The following is a 23,675-nucleotide window of genomic DNA, read 5'->3' as shown; positions in this document are numbered from 1 at the left end:
TACGCACCAACAGCCGTGGTTACATTTATTAGCCTATTATTAGTTAATTTCTTGATGTTTTATATTATTTCATTTTTTTTCGAAAACTATTGGTTCTATGCAAAAAATGTATAATACATCAATGATGTGTTATTTCAAAAGCTATAGCTTTTGTGAAACATTTTTTTGCTAAATTAATATTTATCAATATAATTTTAAAAAACTAACATTTTTCAAGTTTTTTTGAATTTTAACCTTAAAAATGACTTTGTCGGAGATTTTTATTATCATTTGTAATCAGCGCACCAAAATACAATATTGTATCAATTGACAGCTAAATCGGAAGGTTTACCTTTTCGGAACATTATCGGACTGATTTTATGACAAAAATTACAAACAATCTTTTTCTTACGCATCACTGAATCGTTGCTGCTACTTGAGCTTTGAAATTAACGCTCTCCTCGCTTTTTGGTCGTGGAAATGTCCAGCCAAAACGTTAGATGCTTCGTCCATTAAACTCATTCTAGCTTCTTCTTGTAATAATCTTTCTTATAGATGAAATAGCGTTTGATGTCCAGCAGTAATGCTACCCCAAGCTGAAATAATGCATTGTATATTTCAATGGTAAGGTTTCGAGTATTTATGCCATTATCATAATATTCGATATGTTTTCATCAATATTCTTCAATTGACTTGCCATATTTTCAATTTTTGTAATGTGTTGTGCAATAGAATCTCCAGCCGCCATGTAATATTCGTGGAACTTCGTTGTGAGCATCAATTTATTCGATGCGCGCTTCTGCTTGTGGATGGCAGAAAACTCCGTCCACATTTCAGCTGCTGTAATGCATGTATCAAGATATTCAAATTGTGAATATTTCATCAATGATGATAGGACAGACATTGTTCTAGCGTCTTTTTTAATCCAAGCATTTTCAAAGATCTCTATTCGATTCTGGTTTAACTTCAATACATTCAACAACTTTCAAGAGATCATGCGCGACAAGAATAGGCTTCATCTGGAATTTCCATAACTGGAATTTTGTCCGTCAAATTTTGTCACGTTTCTGAGGTCTGTAGTTTCACTCATCTTGCACTTGGTTTAGCGTTTGTCAACAGTAAATTATCAAAAAAGCTGATTTTCATCAATAACTATTCAATACTGCGAGTAAAGATTCGAATGGACAATTTCTGTACATGCTTGCAAAAAGAAACGTTTAACGAAATAAAAAGATCACTTCCGAATAAAGAAACCTTGGGTTCCTAATCCCATAACCTGTTGTGAGTAATGAATCGGAGGCAAAAAAACTTGATGATATTAATTACTTGTGCAGAATACGTATTTATTTTTATAGACACAAAAACAATAAATTACACAAAAAGACGAAGTGACGACATCAGACAAAAGACATTAGACATAATTTGTTAGAGTTACTAACAAGTAAACCTACCTTTCGTGACTTGCCAATTTCATTGAAACTTTATACATTTGTAGAGTAGGCAAAAGTAATAGACACGTATTTTTTTATCACTGGTCAATATTAAAAGGGTAAAATCGACCCCTAAAGTTGAAGGTATTATGGAATCATCATGGTGTTACACACAAAAATAATGTACCGATTAACACAAAATCATTACAAAATGTTTTTTATGTTAAAGAATAAAGTTTACATTTTCGACTTTCCATGTACCTTTATTGCAAGGGGTAAAACATCCCACAAAAAGGCTTATAGTTTGTAGTTTTTTTAATATAAATGTTACGTCCGCGGATTCGCGATGTTGCGATCCGGGACGTAGATCTTGCTCGTTAGTTAATTTTGGTGAATGAGTGGGTATTTTGGTATCCCACCGCTGTCACCAGTTGTTACGTCCGCGGATTCGCGATGTTGCGATCCGGGATGTAGATCTCTTGGTTCTTTGGTGTTTAGGCAGCTGTCGAATCTCGGAATCGTGCGGTGACATGTCCCGACGCACGACAATTCGTTTATGCAAGTACTAGGAGATACTTTGGGAGGATATACTATATATATATATATTTTGTCACACACTTTTCGGACGCCGGAGAGCAACGGCGAAGTGCGCGATCAAACAAGGTAGCGGAAACGCTACACGAAGCGCGCGCGAGAGCGACGAGAATACCGACAGCTAGATTCCAACCAAATCGCGAAATTGGGCGCCAGACGCGATTACTCCGGTCGCGTCGCCGGGTTCACTTTTCCACGCTAAACGCCAATTCGTATCACGCGATAACTCATCACACGAAAGCGGAATCGTCGCTCGCACGCGGCCAGCTAGCTCCTCTAACCGGTAGAGGGGCGGGGTAGCGGAGACAGGGACGAAGCGGCTCTCTTACTAGAGGAGACGGGTAGGCGAGAAACTAAGCAAAGTCAGGCCGATATAACAGAGAGAAATAACATGTATTGTGGCATAGTACAGAGACAGAGTAAAATCCAACACAACGAAATCATCGGTCGACGCAAGCAAAGAACGGAAAAGATAAAGAGAGTTAACGAAAACGAATAAGCGGAACGCGAAAATTTACTTACGTACTACAATGCTTACGCTAGCGGCGCGAACAACGACGGTTGGTCCCGCGCGGAACGAGACAGCCAATCACGCGCGCTCGGAACAGCGCGGCGAGAACATACTCGGCGAACTTTCGCTAACGGATCGCAATTAATTCAAACGCAATGCGATCCAAGATACCCGGTGACGGCAATGCCGTCGTCGCGGTCACAATGCACAATTCTCGCGAAGACGCGCGACACGACAACGCACCGATAACGCGGACGGTCGTGTGATCACGGCCGTAACACGACTCGCGCACGTGCGCGAGGGCTTTGCGGCTTCCCGGGAAGCCGGTCGTTCGCGAACTTCTACGGCGGGACAGCCGAAACACACGCGGCAGCCGACAGCTGGGTGCCTCGACAAGGTCTCGCGCTTGAGGCGGAGAGCCAGCCAAACATCAAGAAGCAAGGTGCGTTCAATCGCCACGCGGCGGACGCACTCGCACACGAACCTAATGGCTCCACCTCAGAACGCGAGCCGGTCGACACCGACAGCTCGTGGCTTTACACTACGGTTAGACGGGTCACCTCGACTTCAGCACGGTTCTTCCTCCGCTCCTTGATCCGCGGGGCTTGTCCGGGCCTGGCACACTCGACGATAGCCGCTCACGATATCTCCACCGATATCTCGCACGCTCATTCACGCTTCGCACCGCAGGGATCGCCGGGTCGCACGCAAAAAGCCAAGAGGATCGCGCTCGATGCGCGATCGATGAGCGCTACCCCTCCTACAGGGTGCGCGATATCCTTGCGCCTAGCGGCGCGGCCTATCAGCGGCCGCCCTTATCTAGCCGTGACGTCACGGCAGCGCAGTGTCGGGTCTCCGCAGGTGTCGTGCGGTCCCCGTCGGCATCCGACACCCTCGTCGTTCTCGTCGACCCTGCGGACGACAGCCGCAGAATTTTCCCAGCGACGACTCTTCGCCGCTACCCTCCTTGATGGACAGCCGGCATTCGACGGCTCTTGTCCTGGCCGTTCGTCCGCCTTGGCCTGTCCCTCGGCTGCGCCAATTGCGATCCTCCTTTGCGTGGCGCATATCTGGCACCACGTCGAGTCTCGTCCTTCTCTCCGCCGTCGGTTTTCCGTGCGCCGGCCCTGGACGATCGCCTTCTCCTTGTCCTGCTGCTGCCCATCCTCCTCGCCGCGGCTGGTCCTTAGGCGACGTTTGTCGAGGTGCCCGCGGATACATGAAATGAGCCGCGAATAAATAAATAAAACCAATACGCGCCGCCGTCCCGCCGGAGATTTCGTTCTCTCGCTGAGTGCCCGACCCGGTCTTACGCGCCTCCTTGCGCTATGCTCAGGCGGAGGACGAAGTGGCGAGGCAGATAAAACTGCCACGTCACAATATATATATATATATATATATATATATATATGTAATTGTGTAATGAATACGCAGTGAATTTGGGAAGGTTTAATGATTTTTTTCTAAAGTCGAAGAAGGTCGGACATGCGTGATTGAGCTTGGCGTGGGGTTAAATGAATGACAGAGCATGTATTCGGAGTGAGGAGGAGAAAGAAAATAATACAAGCAGCAATTGGGTTAGAAATATAATATGTAGATATATTTGCGAATTAACGATTATATAAAATTAAATATCCTCTGGGTGAGTTCCGTAGAAAATAATAACTTTATTGCGATACGAATCTTTCTGATAATAATCATAGGTCCCTTCATCGAGCGAGAGAAGATGGGCGGTCGACGACGATCACATACCCGGTGGAGCTCCTAATTAATTTGAAGTTTGTTCTGACATCTTCGATGACGCGCGGTTTGGTGCGAGGGGGTGGTTTGGTCCCCGTCGGCCTCCTGGTCATCGTGGACAGGGGGATCAGGCGCGTGGGGATTCGGATCGGGACCGAATGCGCAGACTTGCACGATAATCGCGTCTGGGATCTCCGCGAAGTAACAGTGGATGCTCGAGGTTCCCGCTCTGGGAGTGGGTGAACGCTCGGTGCCGTCGAGAGAGTTACTGGTTCTGACACTGGGTCCTGTTCCGTTTCTAAAGCTCTCCGCACTTCCTCCGGGGAAAGCAGGGGACTCAGACGCGGGGGAGGGAACATGGATGGGAAGGGTCGAATTCCCCGGGGTATGAAACTTGCGCATCAAACGTCTGAACAACCGCTTACGGCCTCCCGCATAGGCACGGTGGGCCCTGCGTTTGCCCATATTTTCTTGAGGAGAAACATGATAATTTAATTACGAGTGATTACCACGTTTGAATATGAATGTGTGGAATAAGAGTACTTGTAAGTCTTACCGTTTTGCCGAAGAGATGGTTAGAGAGGGTAAAGTCAGCGCTAGTAATCTACAATTAATGATTGAAAAGCAATTGAAAAATATGAGTATACGATGTAAGAGACAAATCCGCTGGGTCGGAGTGGACACCCATTAGAACGCCCCCTTGTAAGTAGATGTTATTCGGGAAAAGAGGGTGAAAGCGTCGAGGGTGAAAGCGTCAAGGAGTCGCGCTAGCGAATCTTCCTCGACGGGATAGGAAAGGAAGAAGGACAGTGTCGAAGAGTCGCGTTAGCAAATCTTCTTCGACGTCGTAGGAGAGGAAGAGGGGGGAGACGTCAGAGAGTCGCTTTCGCGAGTCTTCGCCGACGCTCGGATGGAAGGGAGGGAGGCAGAGAAACGATTGAGGCCACACTCTAGCTAATGCTAGTGGTTCAACCCTCAGGATCTCTGGTGGGAAGGAGGGAGAGGGAAAGAGGCGATCCGACCGGGGCCACCCCGAAGACCAACGTCTTCGTCAGGAGTAAAAGCCTCCCGTCGCTGAGATCGTACCTGGAGGTCTGAACGTTGGCGGTCGCCGATGGCAGCAAATCTCGCTCGACCAACAAGACTGATCTGAATTTCGAGCTCCGATTTCACTCCTTATATAGGCAAGGATATGGGCAAGAGGTGTCGCGGGACGATTCCTCAGGTTCGCGGAAAATTCGGAGCGATAGTTTTTCGTAACGTGTGGCCCTTAGAAGCCCGCCCCGTTCCGCGACCGCGCGGCTTGCGCCTATATCGCGCGAGCGCTTGTAGACTTCTCCGGGGATCGCGACTAGCGGGGACACCGCATATCAAGCCCCGACGAGAAATCCAGTGCTCAGAAAATTAATAGAATTTAATAGAATTTATATTAGAATTGAGAGTGTGCGAGGCGATAGCGCCAAGCACATGCAGTAGTTTTACGTATAAAAAGTTAAGGTTTTATTATCGTTCGTAAGAGATTAATTGATTCAAAATTATTTAGCATTTTTATTGGCCGTGATTTTAGAGTTGTTTCGATCGGAGTTGCATGGCGCAGCAGTGGGAAGCGTCCATGAGTGGCACGTTTCGATAATTATAAATTTGCCGTTCTTAATATTTTACATTAAATTGGAAAGATGAATAGAATTCCAACGCGCGAAGCTTGGCGGTATCAGAAGGGGTCGCGAGCCGAGGGGTCGGCGCGTACGATGTTTGTCTCGCGCCGATGGACGCTCGCGGGTGTTGCGCGTCGAGGGGGCGGCACCGCGATGTAGCCAAGCTTAGAGTCCCTAGAAGTAGAGAGTCTGGACATCTGCCCCTAAAATGTCGGTGATGAATATGTCAATGTATGTACGTGAGCTTTATGTGTGTGTATGTTTATCATTGTGTGCACTTGAACGTGTTGTATGCTGGCTAAAGCTGGTTATCGCATTGGCTAAAGAAGATTAAACAGGGATCCGTATTGGTGCTGCAATTTTAGGTGCACAATCACGTACATCCAATCACATGGAACCCCGAGACGTCCAGACTCTCTACTTCTAGGGACTCTAGACAAGCTGTATGAGATTCGAAATCGAGCGATATCGATTTATGATACTGATGCGGGATTTATCTAATTGATCGGAGGATGTTTCCGAATTCTATTATAATTAGGCTATTATTAGTACGGATGGCGCGGAAAAATAAAAATTTTCTCGCCAGACGTAACAATAAAAGAAGAAATTGTTCTCCGATTTTAATGAAACAGAAATCAAATTAAGGAGCAAGAAAAAATGAAAGGGATGTGTTTTTGCTTTTTTCAAAAAAACCAAAATAAGGGAGTGAGTTAACCCTTAAAATAAAATTGTCTTTTTTTATATTGAAATAATTTTAGCCACTCTTTAAAAACGTTTTTTATGTTAGATAATAGAGTTTTATATGTACACATTTCCATGCACCTTTGTTGCGGAAGAGTAAACTACCCTTTTTACAAGGAATAATTACACAAGTATACACGGTTTTGGACCTGAGCAATCAAAAGCTGTTTATAAGGTAGATTCGGGGGCTGAATCCAAATCAGCAGCCCGTTGTTTGAAATTGGTTCTAGTTTTCGAAATATTCAATAAATTCATTATTTTAGTATTTTTGACCATTAACGGCCATTTATTGAATTGAAAAGTATAAATCAGAAATGAACAGAGGTTGAACTGAGTCTTTTATATTTCTTGGGATCTGTTTCACGCTTTAGGGTCCAACAGTAGTCGCTCATCATGCCTTCGTCCCAAAATCCTTGGTATCGCCTTTCGATTTTCGCTATATCTTGATGTAGCCGCTCTCCTTGCTCGTCGCTCGTATCGCCCAAGTTTTGTGGGAAAAAATCAAGATGTGAATGCAGAAAATGTATCTTGAGAGACATTCGAGCTCCAATCTTGTGGTAATTCTTCAAAAAATTGTCGATTACTTGTTTGTAATCCGGTGATTTGTGGTTACCGAGAAAGTTGTGAACAACATTTTTAAACGATGCCCATGCTGCTGCTTCATCAGGCGTTAAACATTTTGTAAACTTTGCATCAGCCATTACTTTTCGAATATCAGGTCCGACAAATATTCCTTCTTTGATTTTTGCGTATGACAGTTTTGGAAACAACTTGATTAAGTACTGGAAAGCCGGTCCTTCGCGATTGAGCGCTTTGACAAAGTTCTTAATAAGGCCAAGTTTAATATGAAGAGGTGGCAATAAAATGTCCTGTGGGTTCACAAGTGGTATAGAGGACACATTTTGTTGTCCTGGCTCATAATGGGTACGACTCGGCCACACCTTTCTCACATAATGATGATCAACTGCACGGCTGTCCCACAGACACAAAAAACAGCAAAATTTCGTGAATCCAGATTGCATCCCAACCAATAGACCAATAACCTATAATGAATATGTAAATCAATTAATATCTATTTCGAAATTAAGTACAATTAATTTATTTCTCAACCTTTAGATCGCCACAAATTTTCCATTGATGCTCATTGTATTTGATCTTGGCCAAAATTGTACGCATTGTGTCATAGCATTCCTTAGTTTGTACTGCGTGAGCAATCGGAATCGATGGTTTTTTATTTCCAATGTGGAGTAGAGCCGCCTTCAAACTGTATTTAGAACCATCTATGAACAAACGCCATTCATTTTGATCATATGCTGTATTCATCACATCAAATAAACCTTTGATGTCATTGCAGAAACACATGTCATTTTCTTTTTTGAAGAAAGGTAAAATCGCGTGATTTCTATTTCTGTATATAGTGACTTGTGTTGTAGGGTCAAGATGTTTCCATTCTTGCAACCGTGATGCAAGCAACTCTGCTTTTTGTTTCGATAAATTCAAATCGCGAATCAAATCACTCAGTTCACTTTGCGAAAGTAAATGCTTTTCTTCCATAACGAAATCGCTTTCTTTGCTCGACTGTGATGAAGACAAAGTTCTTAGGACATTTTTTGCGCTTATACCTGGACAAATTGGCAATGGATCACTGTCCGTACGTGGAACTGGCTTCGACACTGATGATACGTCCGGATATTCATACCGTGCTAGTTTCTTTGCATTTATACCGACGACATTCATTGAGCAAAAGTAGCAATCATCTACATGATTTTTCTGTTCTCTCCATAACGTTGGCACAGAAAATGAAAAATATATATTTTCACCAAGTGACCACTTGTACAGCTTTGTTCTGCACGCGTTACAAAACAATTTCGGTACCCATGGCTTGTCAGTGTTTACTACAGCAAAACCAAAGTACTGCAAATACGCATCTTTGAGCGCATTTGTCATGATTTTTCCACGTTTTCCGAGCATATAACATCCACAAACGTAACAAAAACACTTTGAATCGACTGTGCAACGTCTTCTCTGCATTTTCACACGTTCCGAAGCACAATCACAGTACAAAAACAAGTTCCGAAAGATGTTCGATGCAACGTGGTCAGCTGATAGCTGTTATAAGACCAGTACCGCCACCATCCGCGAACTCGAAAACTAGAACCAATCTTGACAAACGGATTGAAGATCTGAGTTCAGGGCACCAAATAACGTTAAGAATCGTTCTCATCTGCTCGGGTCCAAAAGTTGACCCGAATTTGTAAACTTGTGTTATTATGATGAATGGATGACAAAAATTTATTTACATTTTTATGTATGTTTAATCTATCTATCTGAAAAGTAAAACTAATGCAGAATATTATTTGTTTGTGTTTTTTAATATTTTTCACATATTTTTGTGTGTAAACCCTTTACGCATTAATAAACTTTTTTTGCATATTATTTTTGTAAAAATTATAAACAATAATTTATACTATTAAAAATAAACAAAAAGAAATAAATTTAAAAGAATGAAAAAAGGATTAAAAATTAAAAAAGTTTAAATTAAAAAAAATGTTATTGATGGAAATTCGTATAAAACTTTATTATTTGATATAAGAAACGTTTTTAAAGAGCGACTGAAATTATTTCGCTACAAGAAGATAATTTTATTTTAAGGTTTGATTTACCCCTTTATTTTGAATTTTTCGAAAAAAGCAAAAACACGTAAGTTTCATTTTTTCTTGTTCCTTAATTTGGTTTTTGTTTCATTAAAATCAGAAAACAATTTCTTCTTTTATATTACAAAAACTATAAAAATAAGCTTTTTTGTGGGATGTTTTACCCCTTGCAACGAGGGTACATGGAAAGTCGGATATGTAAACTTTACTCTTTAACATAAAAAACATTTTGTAATGATTTCGTGTTAATCGGTACATTATTTTTGTGTGTAACACCATGATGATTCCATAATACCTTCAACTTTAGGGGTCGATTTCACCTCTTTAATGTTCACCATTGCGGATAAAAAAATACGTGTCTATTATTTTTGCCTACTCTACAAATGTACACCTAAGGACTTTGATTCTGTCCATGGGGAAATTTTCCAAACTGAGAAGTCGCTATCCTTCTACATACTTACAGTTCATGATTAACGTAAGGACCAATAAACTCTAGTCGTTTTATTAATCATGAACTGCGAGTATGTAGAAAGTGGTGACTTCTTAATTTGGAAAATTTTTCCATGGACAGAATCAAAGTCCTTGGGTGTACAAAGTTTCAATGAAATTGGCGAGTCACGCAAAGGTAGGTTTACTTGTAAATAATGCATGCAATTATTATTAATTAAATTGATTATATTATTCTATTAAATCATATTGACCATGATTAATTAAAATAAATAAAAAATAAGAATGCAAAAGTATAAATATGTATCGTAACAATCCCTTTTCAAGCGACGTTTACTAAACAATAATTCATTATAAAACACGAGATCAGAAAACCAGCACAAAGAACCGCTATGACTGTGTCAGTCATAGCGGTTCTTTGTGCTGAATACTAATTTCTTAATTCTTAATTTTTACAATTTCCAACTCAAACAGCGCGCCGCATATTGGTCGGACTTGAAACAGTCATGAAGTCGGAATAATAATATTAATGTTATAAGAAGCATGTACAGTGTGATTCAAAATAATATATTGGTCCCGAAGCTAGCATATTCGTAATCAAATTCTGAGACGATTTTTCCTTTTGCAAAAATTTGTCCGGAGCTTAATTTTTAAGTTACAAGAAAAATTAGTTAGTGTATGATGGGTCGGATACAAGTGGTAGACAGGGGCGCGACTCATTGTTACACGCGGGTGTTTCCGTGAGGCGCCTCAAATGACTGACAAAGTACATAGACAACACATTCCTATTTAAATTTTCTTTTTCTCCCTCTCTTTCTCTTTCTCTCTCTCTTTCTCTTTCTCTCTCTGTCACTTTAATTATGCTACATTTAACTTGTCAAATTTTGATTTGTTATCCGGCCGTCAAATATCGGGATGACCGTAAAATCTTCAAGTAAGTTTACTGCTATTGAAAAGTTTTCACGAGGTTCTTGTCACTGACAAGGCAGTGGTCAATTTGCGAGTGTAATACAGGAGTATGATGGGTGTCGGCAAATGGTACTATATAGAAACGATTAGAAACGCTGAAATCCTTTAGAGAATTTGCATCATGCAAGACTCGGTTGAGGTCAACATTGAAGTCCCCGATAATTATGACGGCAGAGAAAGACAGGTAGAGTCGCTCAAAGTCAAACTGAAAAATTGAGAGATGCCCAAGTTTGGGAGGACGATAAACAATACCGAGTAGAAGAGGTCGATATTTAGTCGTGCTATCCTTGAGGAGCAGATACTCCGGTTGACCACAATAGAGTGCCGGTGACATCCCAAGCACCGAAGTCTCAATGCCATCGCGCACGTAGACGCCAATTACTCCACCACCCCTATTTTCTTTATTTCTTTGGATTAAATTGTTGTAGCCTAAGCTAACACCAGTGCATAGCAACGAAAAGCGATGTTGTTGCTATGCATATTAATATTTGCTAAACGCAAAAGCGCGGATCGTCTTTCGAGACTTTCTCTCGAAAGACGTGTAGAAAACGCGACAACGACGGAAGACAAGATAGTCTTTCACAGGATGTCGCACCGCCGCTGATTCAGCATGTAGCCAACCTGCATATTAGCGTCAGCAATATTGGAGGATAAAAAAGGCCTCCGAATCGGGAAACAGCGGAGAATAACTAGAACAACCGCCAGAGCAATATCACGGCCGTGCATAACTCATACGTCAAGCCGTGAAGCAATAGAAATATAACGCGCACCGCAGCCCGTCGTCAGGGCATCTAAGTGTAAGCAACCACTGTATAAGAAGAAGTATCGAGAATAAATCTACATTATATTGCGACAAAAAAAGTATTTCTTGATTAGCAACCCGTTTGAGCTGCTGCTGTCCCGTGAGTTCTAACTCTTTGGGCAAAAGCAAATCCCGAAATACCTATCGACGTGCCTGGACCACCACCGGGCACAACAAAATGATAGCCCGGAAGCTGTACAAAATTATCTGGTACATGCGGTTTGAGCCAGATCTCCGATAACGCTATCAAGTCGAAGGCTTCCCGGCCGAAAAAGTCAGCAAATTCGGAGTAGTGGGGGGGGGGGGGACTGGCAATTAACGTGGCACACTCGCAGCCGCTCCACCCTCCCAGAAAGGGGGCGATCCTCACTTATTACGCTTAGTTGAAGTTTTAGGAATGGCTCCGCGACTTGCGTCACAGTTAGTGGTCGGACCCGCTGCAACAGCGCCAACCCCTGCCCCAACTGAAGCGGGGGGCGACCCGCAAGTTATCGGGCACAATAATATGCGGAATGCGCGATGAGTGCCCAGCCAACCACGCAGGGGGAGGCCCAGCTTTGACCAGCGAGGCAAGCTGTTCCCGGCCGCGCAACCTGATCGGTGATACGTTCTGAAGCTCCTTGACATAGACATACCCATTGCGTACCCAGGCACGGTGTAAACGGTCATCCCTTACGGCCCCCCCTCGCCTCCATGAACACCACTCAAGTTGAGGGTGAGAGTTTTTTGTTGATATCGATAGTTCCGGCGTGGAGGCCAAGCACCGTCAATCCATCAAACAACCCCTTCGTCCTTTTACCGGTCAAAAGTCAATTCCAAATCTCCCGCAAAGATAATTTAACGACCAAAAGACGGGGGTGGTCTCCCTTTGAAGGAATACGGAAACGCTCGCTAATATGATCAAGGCCTACCTCAACACCCAGAACTCTTGCTATGTTGTTAAAAATTATTCTTGGGTTTTCGGAGGGAATTTTTTTAACACCAAACAAGATCAGCTCTGAGCTACAATTCACGCGCTCGAGGACTTCGAAGCGGGACTCGAGCCTACTCAACTCCTTGTCAGCGATACCCAATTCCGGCCGCGCCTCAAGCGCCGCAACGCGCCTATCAAGGGCAATATGATGCTTCCTAAGCTCTGACAGCGCCGAGCCTAGCGTCACCGCCGTTGCCGTCATCTTTGCTTCCAGTGCCGATAGTTGCGCTCCATTTAAAAAAAGATCCTCTAATTGTAGCTTAACTGCAGGCAGGCCGCGCAACTGCCCCTCGATGGAAATTATCTTGGACAGGAGTACAGCCACCATTCTGCTGACAGATTCAGCCTCCAATGCCGATGGGGTCGCCGCGTCTTCCGATACGATAGGTCCGCCCGCGGAAGGCGATCAAACGCACATTTCAAAAGACCCTGGCCATTGCAGGTAAGGCAGTGATTGGCTCCCGACTGAGTCCCGTCAGCCGAGCTAGAAAGCCTGGCAACACATTCCTCGTAAAAGAAATGCTTACTGGTTCGCTCGCACATCAGCGCGCTATTTGCCGACATGAATTGTTTGCAGGCACCGCACGACAGCGTCATGATTGACATACACCACAGAAGCCAATCAGAAGAGAGCGGAGGAAAACCGCGATGCCGATGAGGGAACTCGCAACGTCCGCCAGTGATGGGTTCAAGAACGCTCACACCAGTAATGAGTTTGAGAACACTCACACCGGCGATGGGTCTACGAACGCTAACGCAAGACTAGAAGATTTTGAGAACGCACCCAGGTGCGCCGCGTCCAGCGATGGTGTAAGAGACGCACGAGTTACAGGCAGCGCAGGTGCAGATACTAATGTCATGAGGAGTAAGCCATAACCTCGAAGCAAGAGCATGCCAAGAAAACCCAAGAAAATGTCGTAGAAGTAGAAAAGACACTCTCCGCCGAAGCCAGATAATGTCAAATAAAAAGCATTTGACCAAGATTCGCTAAAAAAAAAGGCCTCGAGAGGCAAAGAACAACAGAAGAAAGCACTCTTGAAGCGGAGCGAAAAAGCAAACGTCAGATTCTACTCACATGATCAGGGATGGGGGGGGGAGGGAATAAATGAATGAATGAATGAATGTGCATTTTATTAGCTCTAGGGCAAGCCCTCTAAGGACACACAGGCGTACAGCAGAAAAAAAAGAAAAAAGCTCTTACAAACTAAAAACAAAATAGACTAGTAACAAGATAGAAGTTAAATTTAACAGAGACAACAAAAAATAAAAGTAAAATAAGAAACAGACAAATCGCAAACTTGAGTAGAAAATAAAATAACATAAAATAAAATAAACATAACAATAACGCAAGTAAGCAATTAGTAACGCAAAAAAAAAACAAAAGAAAAAGAAAAAACTCAAATAATGCGAATAACAGAGTGTGAGTATGACGCATAACATGAATAAATAGAATTAACGCAAGATAAAAAAAATGTAAGAAAGAATAAAAAGAACTAAAAATAAGAATGAATAAGTAGCGCGCAAAAAGAGAAAGAAAGATACAGATAACCTTAAATACAGAATAATAAGGGAAAGAAAATGTGCGCGCCCCGCTAGGCCAGGGACGAAGAAGCATCCCGCTGCCGCAGGAAGAAGAGAAGACCGCGTCTGAAAGTGTGGATGGTCTTGGCGTTGCGAATGGAGACGGGGAGTGAGTCCCAGAATGTGAGCGCAGCCACAGCAAAGGACCGTTGATAAGTGGAGGTGCGACATAAAGGAATGGCCAGGTCCAAAGAGGAAGCTCTAGAGGTAGCTCTGGGTCTAGAGCAGGGGAAGAGCTTGGAGGCCAAGTAAGACGGGGTGTCACTACGGATGATAGAATGGATAAAACAGCCAAATAGGTAAGATCGTCTATCTTCCGCTTGCAACCAGCCAAGCTGGGAATAATAGGGGGAGACATGATCGTCCCAGCAAAGGTCAATGATGAATCGTACGCAAGTGTTCAGCAATTGCCTGAGTTTGAGACGAAGCTGCCCAGTGAGGTCAGTCAGGACGGCAGCGCAGTAGTCGAAAAAGGGGAAGATCAGAGAGGACACAAGACGAACGTGCAGGGAGCGCGAGAGACAGTGCCTATAATATTTAAGACGCCAGAAGACGCCGTTCATGCGCTGGGATACGATCTTAACATGTTCATTCCAGCTGAGCAAGCTGGTGAAAGTCAGGCCAAGATTGACCACCTGGTCAGTGACTTCAATAGGAGTATCATTGAGTTCAAGAACTATTTCGTTATTCGCATATGTTGTTAACCCGTTGTGGTTACACTGGGTCTAGATGACCCAAGGCCATCAAAATATATAGTTTTTGACACAAAAAAAATTTTTTTCACATTATTTTACTCCTTCAACATTGATTTATGTCATTTCGTGATTTTCATTAGAATTACCAACTTCAATCTTCAAAATAAATATACTTTTTGAAAAGCTCGATATAATACTATTTTTTCCTTAAAAGTATACTACTTTTGGAGTAGAACCCCGGTAATAACATTGATTTTACTCAAAAATTAGAATTTTCAAGAATTTTTTAGTACAAAATGGCATATTTTTCAAAATTTTTTTTTCTCGTGTCGTTTCAATATTAAAAAATTTAATACAGGATACATAAACGATTTGATTACGAAAAAGAAGTCTTAAACTTCATTTTCGTGAAGGATTTGAGTCGATTCATCAAAAGGAATGTAAATGGCAACTGTTTTTTTGCGTCGGGTCAACTGGACCCAGTGTAACCATTACGTTATTTTTTGGAGGTGTAACCACAACGGATTAACATAGCGAGCGCTGCCCGAGAGAATGGCCACGGTTTTCTTAGCATTTAGTGTGAGACAGTTAACGCGCGCCCACCGCTCAATCGCAGAGATGTCCTCCCTGATCCTATCAAGCGCGTGCTCGAGGTCTGCAGGAGGGAAATCGACATAAATTTGCAGATCGTCGGCGTAAAGGATATGTTGACTGTGGCGGATAACGGATCGCAAGTCATTGATGTAGAAAGCAAAGAGTAGGGGACCAAGAACAGAGCCCTGAGGAATGCCGACCTGGATAGAGGACCAAGAGGAGAAACCGTCGTGTCCACGAACGCGCTGAGAGAGAAAGAGAGAGAGAGAGAGAAAGAGAAAGAGAGAGAAAATTTAAATAAAAATGTGCTGTCTATGTACTTTTTGTCAATCATTTGAGCGCAGAAGGCGCCCCACGGAAACACCCGCGTCTAACAATGAGTCGCGCCGCCCCTGTTTACCACTTGTATCCGATCTGTCATACACTAACTAATTTTTCTTATAATTTGAAAGCTAAGCTCCGGACAAATTTTTGCAAAAGGAAAAATTGTTTCAGAATTCGATTATGAATATGCCAGCTTCGAGACCAATATGTTATTTTAAATTACCCTGTATATTCCTATTCCCCCCCCCCCGGAAAAACTGTAAATTATTTTATTGTGAAAAAGTGACACTTTTGCCAGGGTTCAAACCTGGATCTTTTAAATTCTGTGCGAAAGCTTTACCTTCCACCACCGAGGCATGTGATGATATTTTCTCGCAATAACTAATATAAATTGAATAAAAATTCTTTTTCAGGCATACTAAACAATAATTCGTTATATCAAACTGATAAAATTAAAACATAAGGCCTGTATCAGTCACAGCGGTTCTTGGTGTCGTCTGATATAACGGATTATTGTTTAGTGTACGTCGTCTGAACAAGGATGCTAATTTAAATTATATTAATTAGTGACAGAAACTATTTTAACGGCAAAAACACTTTTTAATTGCAAACAAAAAAAATTTGTAATTATTATAATTCTTTCTTTACAGTAAAAGCATGACAAAATGAGAAAATCACTGAAAAAAAGATTTGACTCAGTTTTATCAATTATAGAAGTACAAAAGAATCATTTTGTATGAAGGAGACTATTGCTGAGGAAATTGAGCTTCTTGTCAACAGTAGGCGCGCAATTAAATACCGGACTAGTCGAGAGAAAAAAGAGACTGTGGGAAAAACTCTGGATCAAAACGTGAGTAATTGCAAGTAGTAAGAAGTCGAGGAGGAAGACGATAAGCGAGGAAGTTAAATGTGATTTCGATTAAATCGTGCATTGAGAGAAAAAAGAGTGGATATTGGCGGAAGGAGACAAGGAGAGTCTGATCACTGACGAGGCAGTGGTCGATACGGGTGTGGGAGTAGGAAGTGTGATGGGTGTTTGCAAAAGAAACTAGAAAAAGACGATTAGAGGTGCATAAGTCAAGCAAGGATTCAGTGTCGTGAGTCAAGCGATTAAGGTCGATATTGAAATCTTTTATGAGCACGACTACAGAGAAGGTAGGAAGGAGTCTCTCGAAGTCAGCGCGGAAGTTCGCCAGGAACCCGAGTTTAGGGGGGCGATAAATAACGTTCAGTAAGAGCGGGCGGCAACCAGGAGCCGAGATACGCACAAGAAGGTGCTGGGCACTATAAGTAGCGGAAGACGAAGCAAGGATAAAGACCCCCAGTCCAGCGCGCACGTAAAAGCCGATCCCCCCTCCGCCCCTTCCCATTCGGTTGAGTCTCACGAGGCGATACCCACAAAGGTCGACGAGCGCGTCGGGAACACAAGGTTTGAGACCATGTTTCAGACAAGGCGATAATGTCAAAAGATTCTCCGATAAAATAATCGGAAAATTTGCTGAAGTGGGGTAGGAGGGACCATGGGACTGTAACTTCATGTTAAACGATGGAAATGATGGAAACACAAGCGATCGACGCGATCCAAGCGGCCTGGCCTTGATACTACATGATTGATGTAGAGTAGCCATATATATATATATATATATATATATATATATATATATATATATATATATATATGTGTATATATATTATATATTAGGGTGGTCCTTATTTTCGAACTTAACATATTTTTATGCAGGACCCCTTCAATTTGTTCCATTATATAAATAACTATTTCTTGCAAAAGTTGGGACCGATCAGTAAATATTAACCCGTGCCCCATAGGACCCAAAATTTAAAATAATTGTACAAGTGTCAAACTCATTTTCAAAGAAATTGGACTTACATCGTTCTTCCCTTCATTCGTTTTGTCGTACAAAGAGTCAATTGTACACACGATAAAACAAATAAAAAAATTGGTAATATAATTGTAATAATAATTGTTAATAGTATAATTGTCGACTTTTGTTTTTTGTGGCAACAACGCTGTACACTTAGCCAGCTGATTTTAAAAATAAAAATTGTTTTTTGTAATTACTAAGCTGCGGATGTTCGTACACGTTCCTATGTCGCGCACGGAGAACCGCAATGTGCGAATCAATGTGTGTTCGTGTGTGTGACGATTGTCAATTCTTGCTGGTGCACGGTCACTAACACACACAACTCGCACGCAGAGGCGCTCAGAAACAGGATCGTGCACGAATCGTCCACACCGTAGTAGTTACATTGATACATTATTCTTCAAATTTGAAAATGTCACGAAAACCTATTTTTCTTGTCGGTTCAATGAGAAAACAAATTACTGGTAGTAAATTACCATGCCAAAGAGATGTTTTAAGTGTATTGTTTTACAATATGCGTGAAGTGAAATTAAACTTACATGACAGTGCTTCTCTTGTAATTGACGAATGTTTAATATTTTGGAAAAAGGCTCGTATACCAACTCAAGATCGTTCTGATTGTATTAAAAAATGCAAGAAGCTGTATGAAAACTTCAAAAAGCTGGGAAAGCATAAAACGCGAGCGAGTATATCTTGTAGACAAAAAGAGAAAGAATTTGAAGACAGCTTAAATAATCTCTTTGATATAGCACATGCTAATGCATTAGATATAATAAAAATCAATGAAGATAAGGAATTTTTACTTATGCAAAGGAAAAATGGACGACCTGGTTGTATGTTGGGAATAGATATGAAATTAACTACTGCCGAATTGAAGAAAGCTGCGCAAGAAGAAAAGGAATTGCAAAGAAGAAGAAAACAATATTGTGAAATTGCAAGTACAGGTAAGTGACATTTATTTAATATAATTCTACAAAGTAACTTTTAGTGTTAGAATTTTTTCTTTCCAGTAATTCTGTATTTATCTTGCGTCCTTGCAATTGTGATGTGAGATGTAATTTAATACAACCTTTTATTTTTTTTCTATATATTTCAGTACATGATTATCTGTCTTCTTTTACTGATTCTTCTAACGAGTCGGAAATGGAAATTGAAACAGATATACCATTTTCTAGCCAACCCGGCACATCAAAAAGTGAAGAATATGCAGAAACGGAAACAGAAAATAATTTTTCTTCGAGTCCTAAGCTGTCAAAAAGTAAAAGAGCTAGAAAAAATATTTTGACTGCTCGACTCTCAGCAGCATTAGACAGATGTAAAATTAGTGATAGGGACGCTGTTCACATATTGACAGCTTGCGTAGATGCTATCAATTTAAATCCACAAGAGTTCGTCATTAATCGAACTTCCATTAAGACAGCTCGAGAATATTATCGTAAAAAGATCTCACTGGATGTAAAGTCAAAATTCTACAATTTGAATTTAAATTTTGTGGTTATTCATTGGGATTCTAAGATACTTCCAGACATTACTGGAAAAAAAAATGTTGATCGTCTTCCAGTCATAGCTACAGCTCCAAACGTAGAGCAACTTTTAGGAGTTCCTGAACTTTCGTCGGGAACTGGACGTGAAATATCATCGGCTGTTTACGATACCTTACACGAATGGTCATTATTAGATATTGTTCAAGCTGTCGTTTTTGATACCACTGCAAGCAATACAGGTCGTTTGAAAGGTGCATGTTATCTTTTGGAACAAAAACTGGATCGTGATATTTTATTTCTGGCTTGCCGTCATCACATTTTCGAAATTGTACTGCAAGGCGTATTTGACGAAATACAACTTTTTCCTAGTAAAGGACCAGACGTACCCCTATTCAAAAGGTTCAAAAATACATGGAAAGATATTGACCAAACGCAATATTTAACATGGTTGTCAGATGCAAGTGTTAGAGAAATGTTAAAAGACGATGCAAATGAGATATTACTCTATGCTAAAAAAAAAATTGAAGAAGATCTACCTCGTGACGATTATCAAGAATTTTTAGAATTAATTATAATATTCTTAGGAGAGACACCATCACGAGGAATACATTTTCATCAGCCTGGAGCATGTCATTTAGCTCGATGGATGGCCAAAGCAATATATTGCTTAAAAATATATATGTTTAGACAACAATTCAAATTAACCCATAAGGAGGAAAAAGCTCTAAGACGGATTTGTTGTTTTATAATAAAATGCTATGCAGAGGCATGGTTTTCTGCTCCGAACGCGATCGAAGCTCCTCTTAACGATATCAATTTTCTAAAAAAATTGATAGCTTATAAGATCGACGACAAATTAGTTGCGGAAAAAGCAATTAATAAGTTTATTAACCATTTATGGTATTTGAATGAAGAATGTGCGGCTTTTTCTATATTTGATGAAAGAATAAGTGATGAAGAGAGAAGAGATATAGCACAAAAGATACTTCTGGACAGAGAAACAAATGAAGCGGACGAAAAAAACGATAAAGAACCAGAAGAAATGAGAGAGAAACTATTTATCAAATTAGATGATTTGGAATACTTCCTTAATAAAGATCTTCCCCAGGAAATAATTACGAATAATTCGAAAAAATTATTTGGTAGGTTCGAAATTTCTCAAGATTTTCTACAACTAGATCCTATGCACTGGAAAGATCAGGATAGTTATAAAAAAGGAAGGAAAATCATAAATTCTTTGAGAGTGGTAAACGATACAGCGGAAAGAGGTGTAAAATTGATGGAAGAGTTTAACTCAAAATTTACGTATGACGAATCTCAAAAACAATTTATTTTACAGGTTTGCAAGATCTCGTTTCTGATATTTTTTCAACTTTTCCATTTGTATTGTGCCTCTATTTTTGTTAATTTTTATTATATATAATTTAATGTTCTTTCTTTTGTAGGCGGTACAAGATTATCGTAAAAGGTATCCAGGACATAGTCGAGAGACGTTAAATAAACCATACTTATAGTTATAAATATCAGATTTTGTACTTATAAAATAAATAAACAAGTTCTATATTACACAATTTTGGTATTTATTTAATCGTAACATAATTTTTAGAAACTGATTAGTTAAAAGAATTAAAAAATCGATTTTTTCAAATTTAAATTCGATGGGGCACAGGTTAATATTATCCGATCGATCTAAAATTTTATATGGGTTGTTTTTTTGTATAATGAAAGAGAACTAGGGGGTCCTACTATTTAAATTGAAAAAAAAAAAATTTCCTATATAAATAAGGACCACCCTAATGTAAATATGTATATATATATATACATATATATATATATATATATATACATATATATATATGTATATATATATATATATATATATACATATATATATATATATATATATATATATGTATATATATATATATATATATATATATGCATATGGCTACTCTACATCAATTTTAAAGTCTTCGGCCCACGCCTAGAATTTTTATCGATAAATGTTTTTAAACATGTAATACATATAACGGATATTAGGTGCAATTAAATAAAAGGTACAAAAAAGAATAAATTAATTAATGTTACATAAAAATATATTTTTATTTCACAAAATAACGACAAATACACAAAACTTAATTTTTATTTATAACTTACAATTAGTTGTAATAATAAGATAATGTATAAAAATACATGGTAAAATAACATTATTTTTCTTATTTTAAAAAACTCTGAAAAAGCAGTGATATTTTTTGCTACATTACCCTACAGCTATGACAAAATTTTTGGTATCTTCAGTAGAGCTGCAATCTTAAGAAGTACTACTATTTATTAAATAATTTTTAAAGACTAAATAAAAACTAGTTAAAGAGAAAATAGTAAACATATTTGATATTTTAAACGTAACAAATCAAACACTATAATCGAAACTGAAAATAAAAACAAAAAGTATACTAAAAAACAAAATTAAATCTAACTCTGTTTTCTATAATTATTAAAAATAATACTGATTGCATCATTAATACTTAAGAGTTACTTATGATAATAAAACTTTGAAAAAGAAAACTGTAACACAAAATCTTCGAAAATATTGTTATGCTCGACCAGACGAGCACACAAAAACACTCGCGCGAGCACACAGCACAAAATAACTACACTTTCTCTTTTGCACAAAAGAAAACTGACTTTAATTAAGTAATTATATACAATTTACTGGAAGTGGAATTATCCAAATGTCGCTTGACAGTTACGTGTCCAGAACACCAAACAAAACAAACGCCGGCCGCGCTTCTTCTGTCTGATCGATAGATCTTCCTTCGACCAGCTTCTCAAGCTTGGCCGAACGGGCACAATACTGCCCCCTTTCTTCAAGGTTGTCGTCCCGACAACTAAGCTGGAAGGCTTGTTTTCCAGAAAACATGAATCTGCAAAACCTCTTCTTCAAAACGAAACCTTCTTGTTTCAATCTTCGCTCGTACAAAACTGTCTATTTTAAATTTTTGGTGCTTCCTTCTTGATTCTTCGGACAAAGGGAAAAAAAATTAACTTCCAGGGACCCAACGCCCTAAAGGCTCCTATGTCCCCGCCTCGGCATTTGTCTCTAAGCCCACGGGAAAACCCTAAATCAAAAACCGGGGCGAGGCGGTCTTCTTAAAAAAAGAATTTCGCAGACTTCCCTCTACGCGTCGAAATGGTTCCACTTTGCAAGCCTCCAAACTGAAATAAAATAAAATCCAACAAGTACTCAATTCACAAAACATTAATCTGCCTCCCTCTCTCTCTCTTCCTCTTTCACACCCCCCGATTTTGGAAGAAAAACAATCTTCAGAATCCTCTTCCCCCAAGGCGAGGATTTCTAGAGAAGCACGACGACTTCCTGCTTTATCCTGGGCCTCCGCCACAGGTTACCGAGCGTCGCTCGCGTTAATCTCACACCAACACTTTTTTGGAAGAAAAAGAAAACGTTAGACCGTCACAACTTCCAACAGACTAGAATCTTCAAAACAATACATAGCACTTCAGACCAAAATCAACGATCTTCTGCTCTACCCTGGGCCCCTGCCGCAGGTTATCAAGCGACGTCAGTGTCACTCCCAAACCAGCATCTTTTTGGAAGAAAAAGGAATCTTAGATTCTCTTCTGTTTCATCCCAGCTTTTACCACGGGTAACCGAGCGTTGTCCTCCGCGATTCAGACCAAAATGACGACCTACTGCTCTATCCTGGGCTCTTGCCACAGGTTACCGAGCGTCGTCTACTTCTGAAATTAGAATTCACTCGACGACCTCCTGCTCTCACCCGGGCCTCTGCTACGGGAAGTTAAACACTGCTAACCAAACCTAAACACCGTTCGTTGCAAATTCATTCCCTTAAATTTAACCAAAAATTCTAAAAAAAATCAAAATTCATTTTTAGTTTCCAAAAAAAGAACGATTCTCCGAACCCGTCCTCCAAGGGGTGGACTTTCAGGGAAGCACGACGACTTCCTGCTCTACCCCGGGCTCCTGCCACGGGTTACCGAGCGCCGTCCGTGTTATTCCCAATTCAATGCCCTCCAAGAAGAAAAAAGAACGATAGAACGTCTCCCTCCCCCCCGAGACGAAATTTCAATTTCAAAAAAAAAGAAATCCTAAATCTAAAACCGTAACTCTCTTTCTCTCCCCCCCCCTCCTCTCTCTTTCTCACATCTTCTATTTTTAATTACAAAACCTAAACTGAAACATTCTCTACTTCTTCATTTTCCCCTTTCTGAGAAAAACTGTTTTCTTGAATAGTTTTAATTGCTTTCGCCCTCTCAATTGCAAAATGCAAGGAAGTAATTCCCTCAAGTTGAAGAGTGCGTCTCAAAAATCCGTCAGAGATTGCAATAATAAATTGAGCACAAGCAATTTTGTCGCGCACTTCTTGAAAACGCTTTGGATAAGCTAAACGTGATAATCGTTCTGAATCGGCTCCCGAACAAAACTAAATCTTTTCCAAATTTTTGTTTACGATTCGTAAATTGAGCGTAAAAAGTTTGAGATAAATGACCCTCTCCAAAACGTAACTCAAGCTTTGATTTAATTTCTCCATAACTTAAATTTTCTAATTTTGTTATTTCGTCTAAAACTGAACGCGCTT

General features: G+C 40.4%; 2 protein-coding genes across 3 annotated transcripts; one reads left to right on the top strand and one right to left on the bottom strand.

Moving 5' to 3' along the window:
* Nucleotides 1-6,781: 6,781 nt before the first annotated feature.
* On the bottom strand, nt 6,782-8,910 carry LOC120358661. Its single transcript, XM_039453589.1, has 2 exons — nt 7,761-8,910; nt 6,782-7,693 (listed from the first exon to the last, which is right to left on the bottom strand). Exons 1-2 carry the CDS (start codon nt 8,679-8,681, stop codon nt 6,959-6,961), a joined length of 1,656 nt encoding a protein of 551 aa, XP_039309523.1. The 5' UTR covers nt 8,682-8,910; the 3' UTR covers nt 6,782-6,958.
* Nucleotides 8,911-17,387: 8,477 nt separating this feature from the next.
* LOC120358665 lies at nt 17,388-20,622 on the top strand. 2 transcript variants are annotated; one of them, XM_039453614.1, is made up of 3 exons: nt 17,388-18,516; nt 18,669-20,395; nt 20,502-20,622. In XM_039453614.1, the coding sequence occupies exons 1-3, from the start codon at nt 17,985-17,987 to the stop codon at nt 20,568-20,570; spliced, it is 2,328 nt and encodes a 775-aa protein (XP_039309548.1). In that variant the 5' UTR covers nt 17,388-17,984; the 3' UTR covers nt 20,571-20,622. The 2 variants fall into 2 exon arrangements, with proteins under 2 accessions (XP_039309548.1, XP_039309547.1); XM_039453613.1 differs by having other exon boundaries at nt 18,669-20,622.
* Nucleotides 20,623-23,675: the final 3,053 nt, after the last annotated feature.

The sequence above is a fragment of the Solenopsis invicta genome, chromosome 9 (assembly GCF_016802725.1).
Source record: "Solenopsis invicta isolate M01_SB chromosome 9, UNIL_Sinv_3.0, whole genome shotgun sequence".
Lineage (NCBI taxonomy): Eukaryota > Metazoa > Arthropoda > Insecta > Hymenoptera > Formicidae > Solenopsis > Solenopsis invicta.
This window is presented reverse-complemented; position numbering and strand designations above follow the sequence as displayed.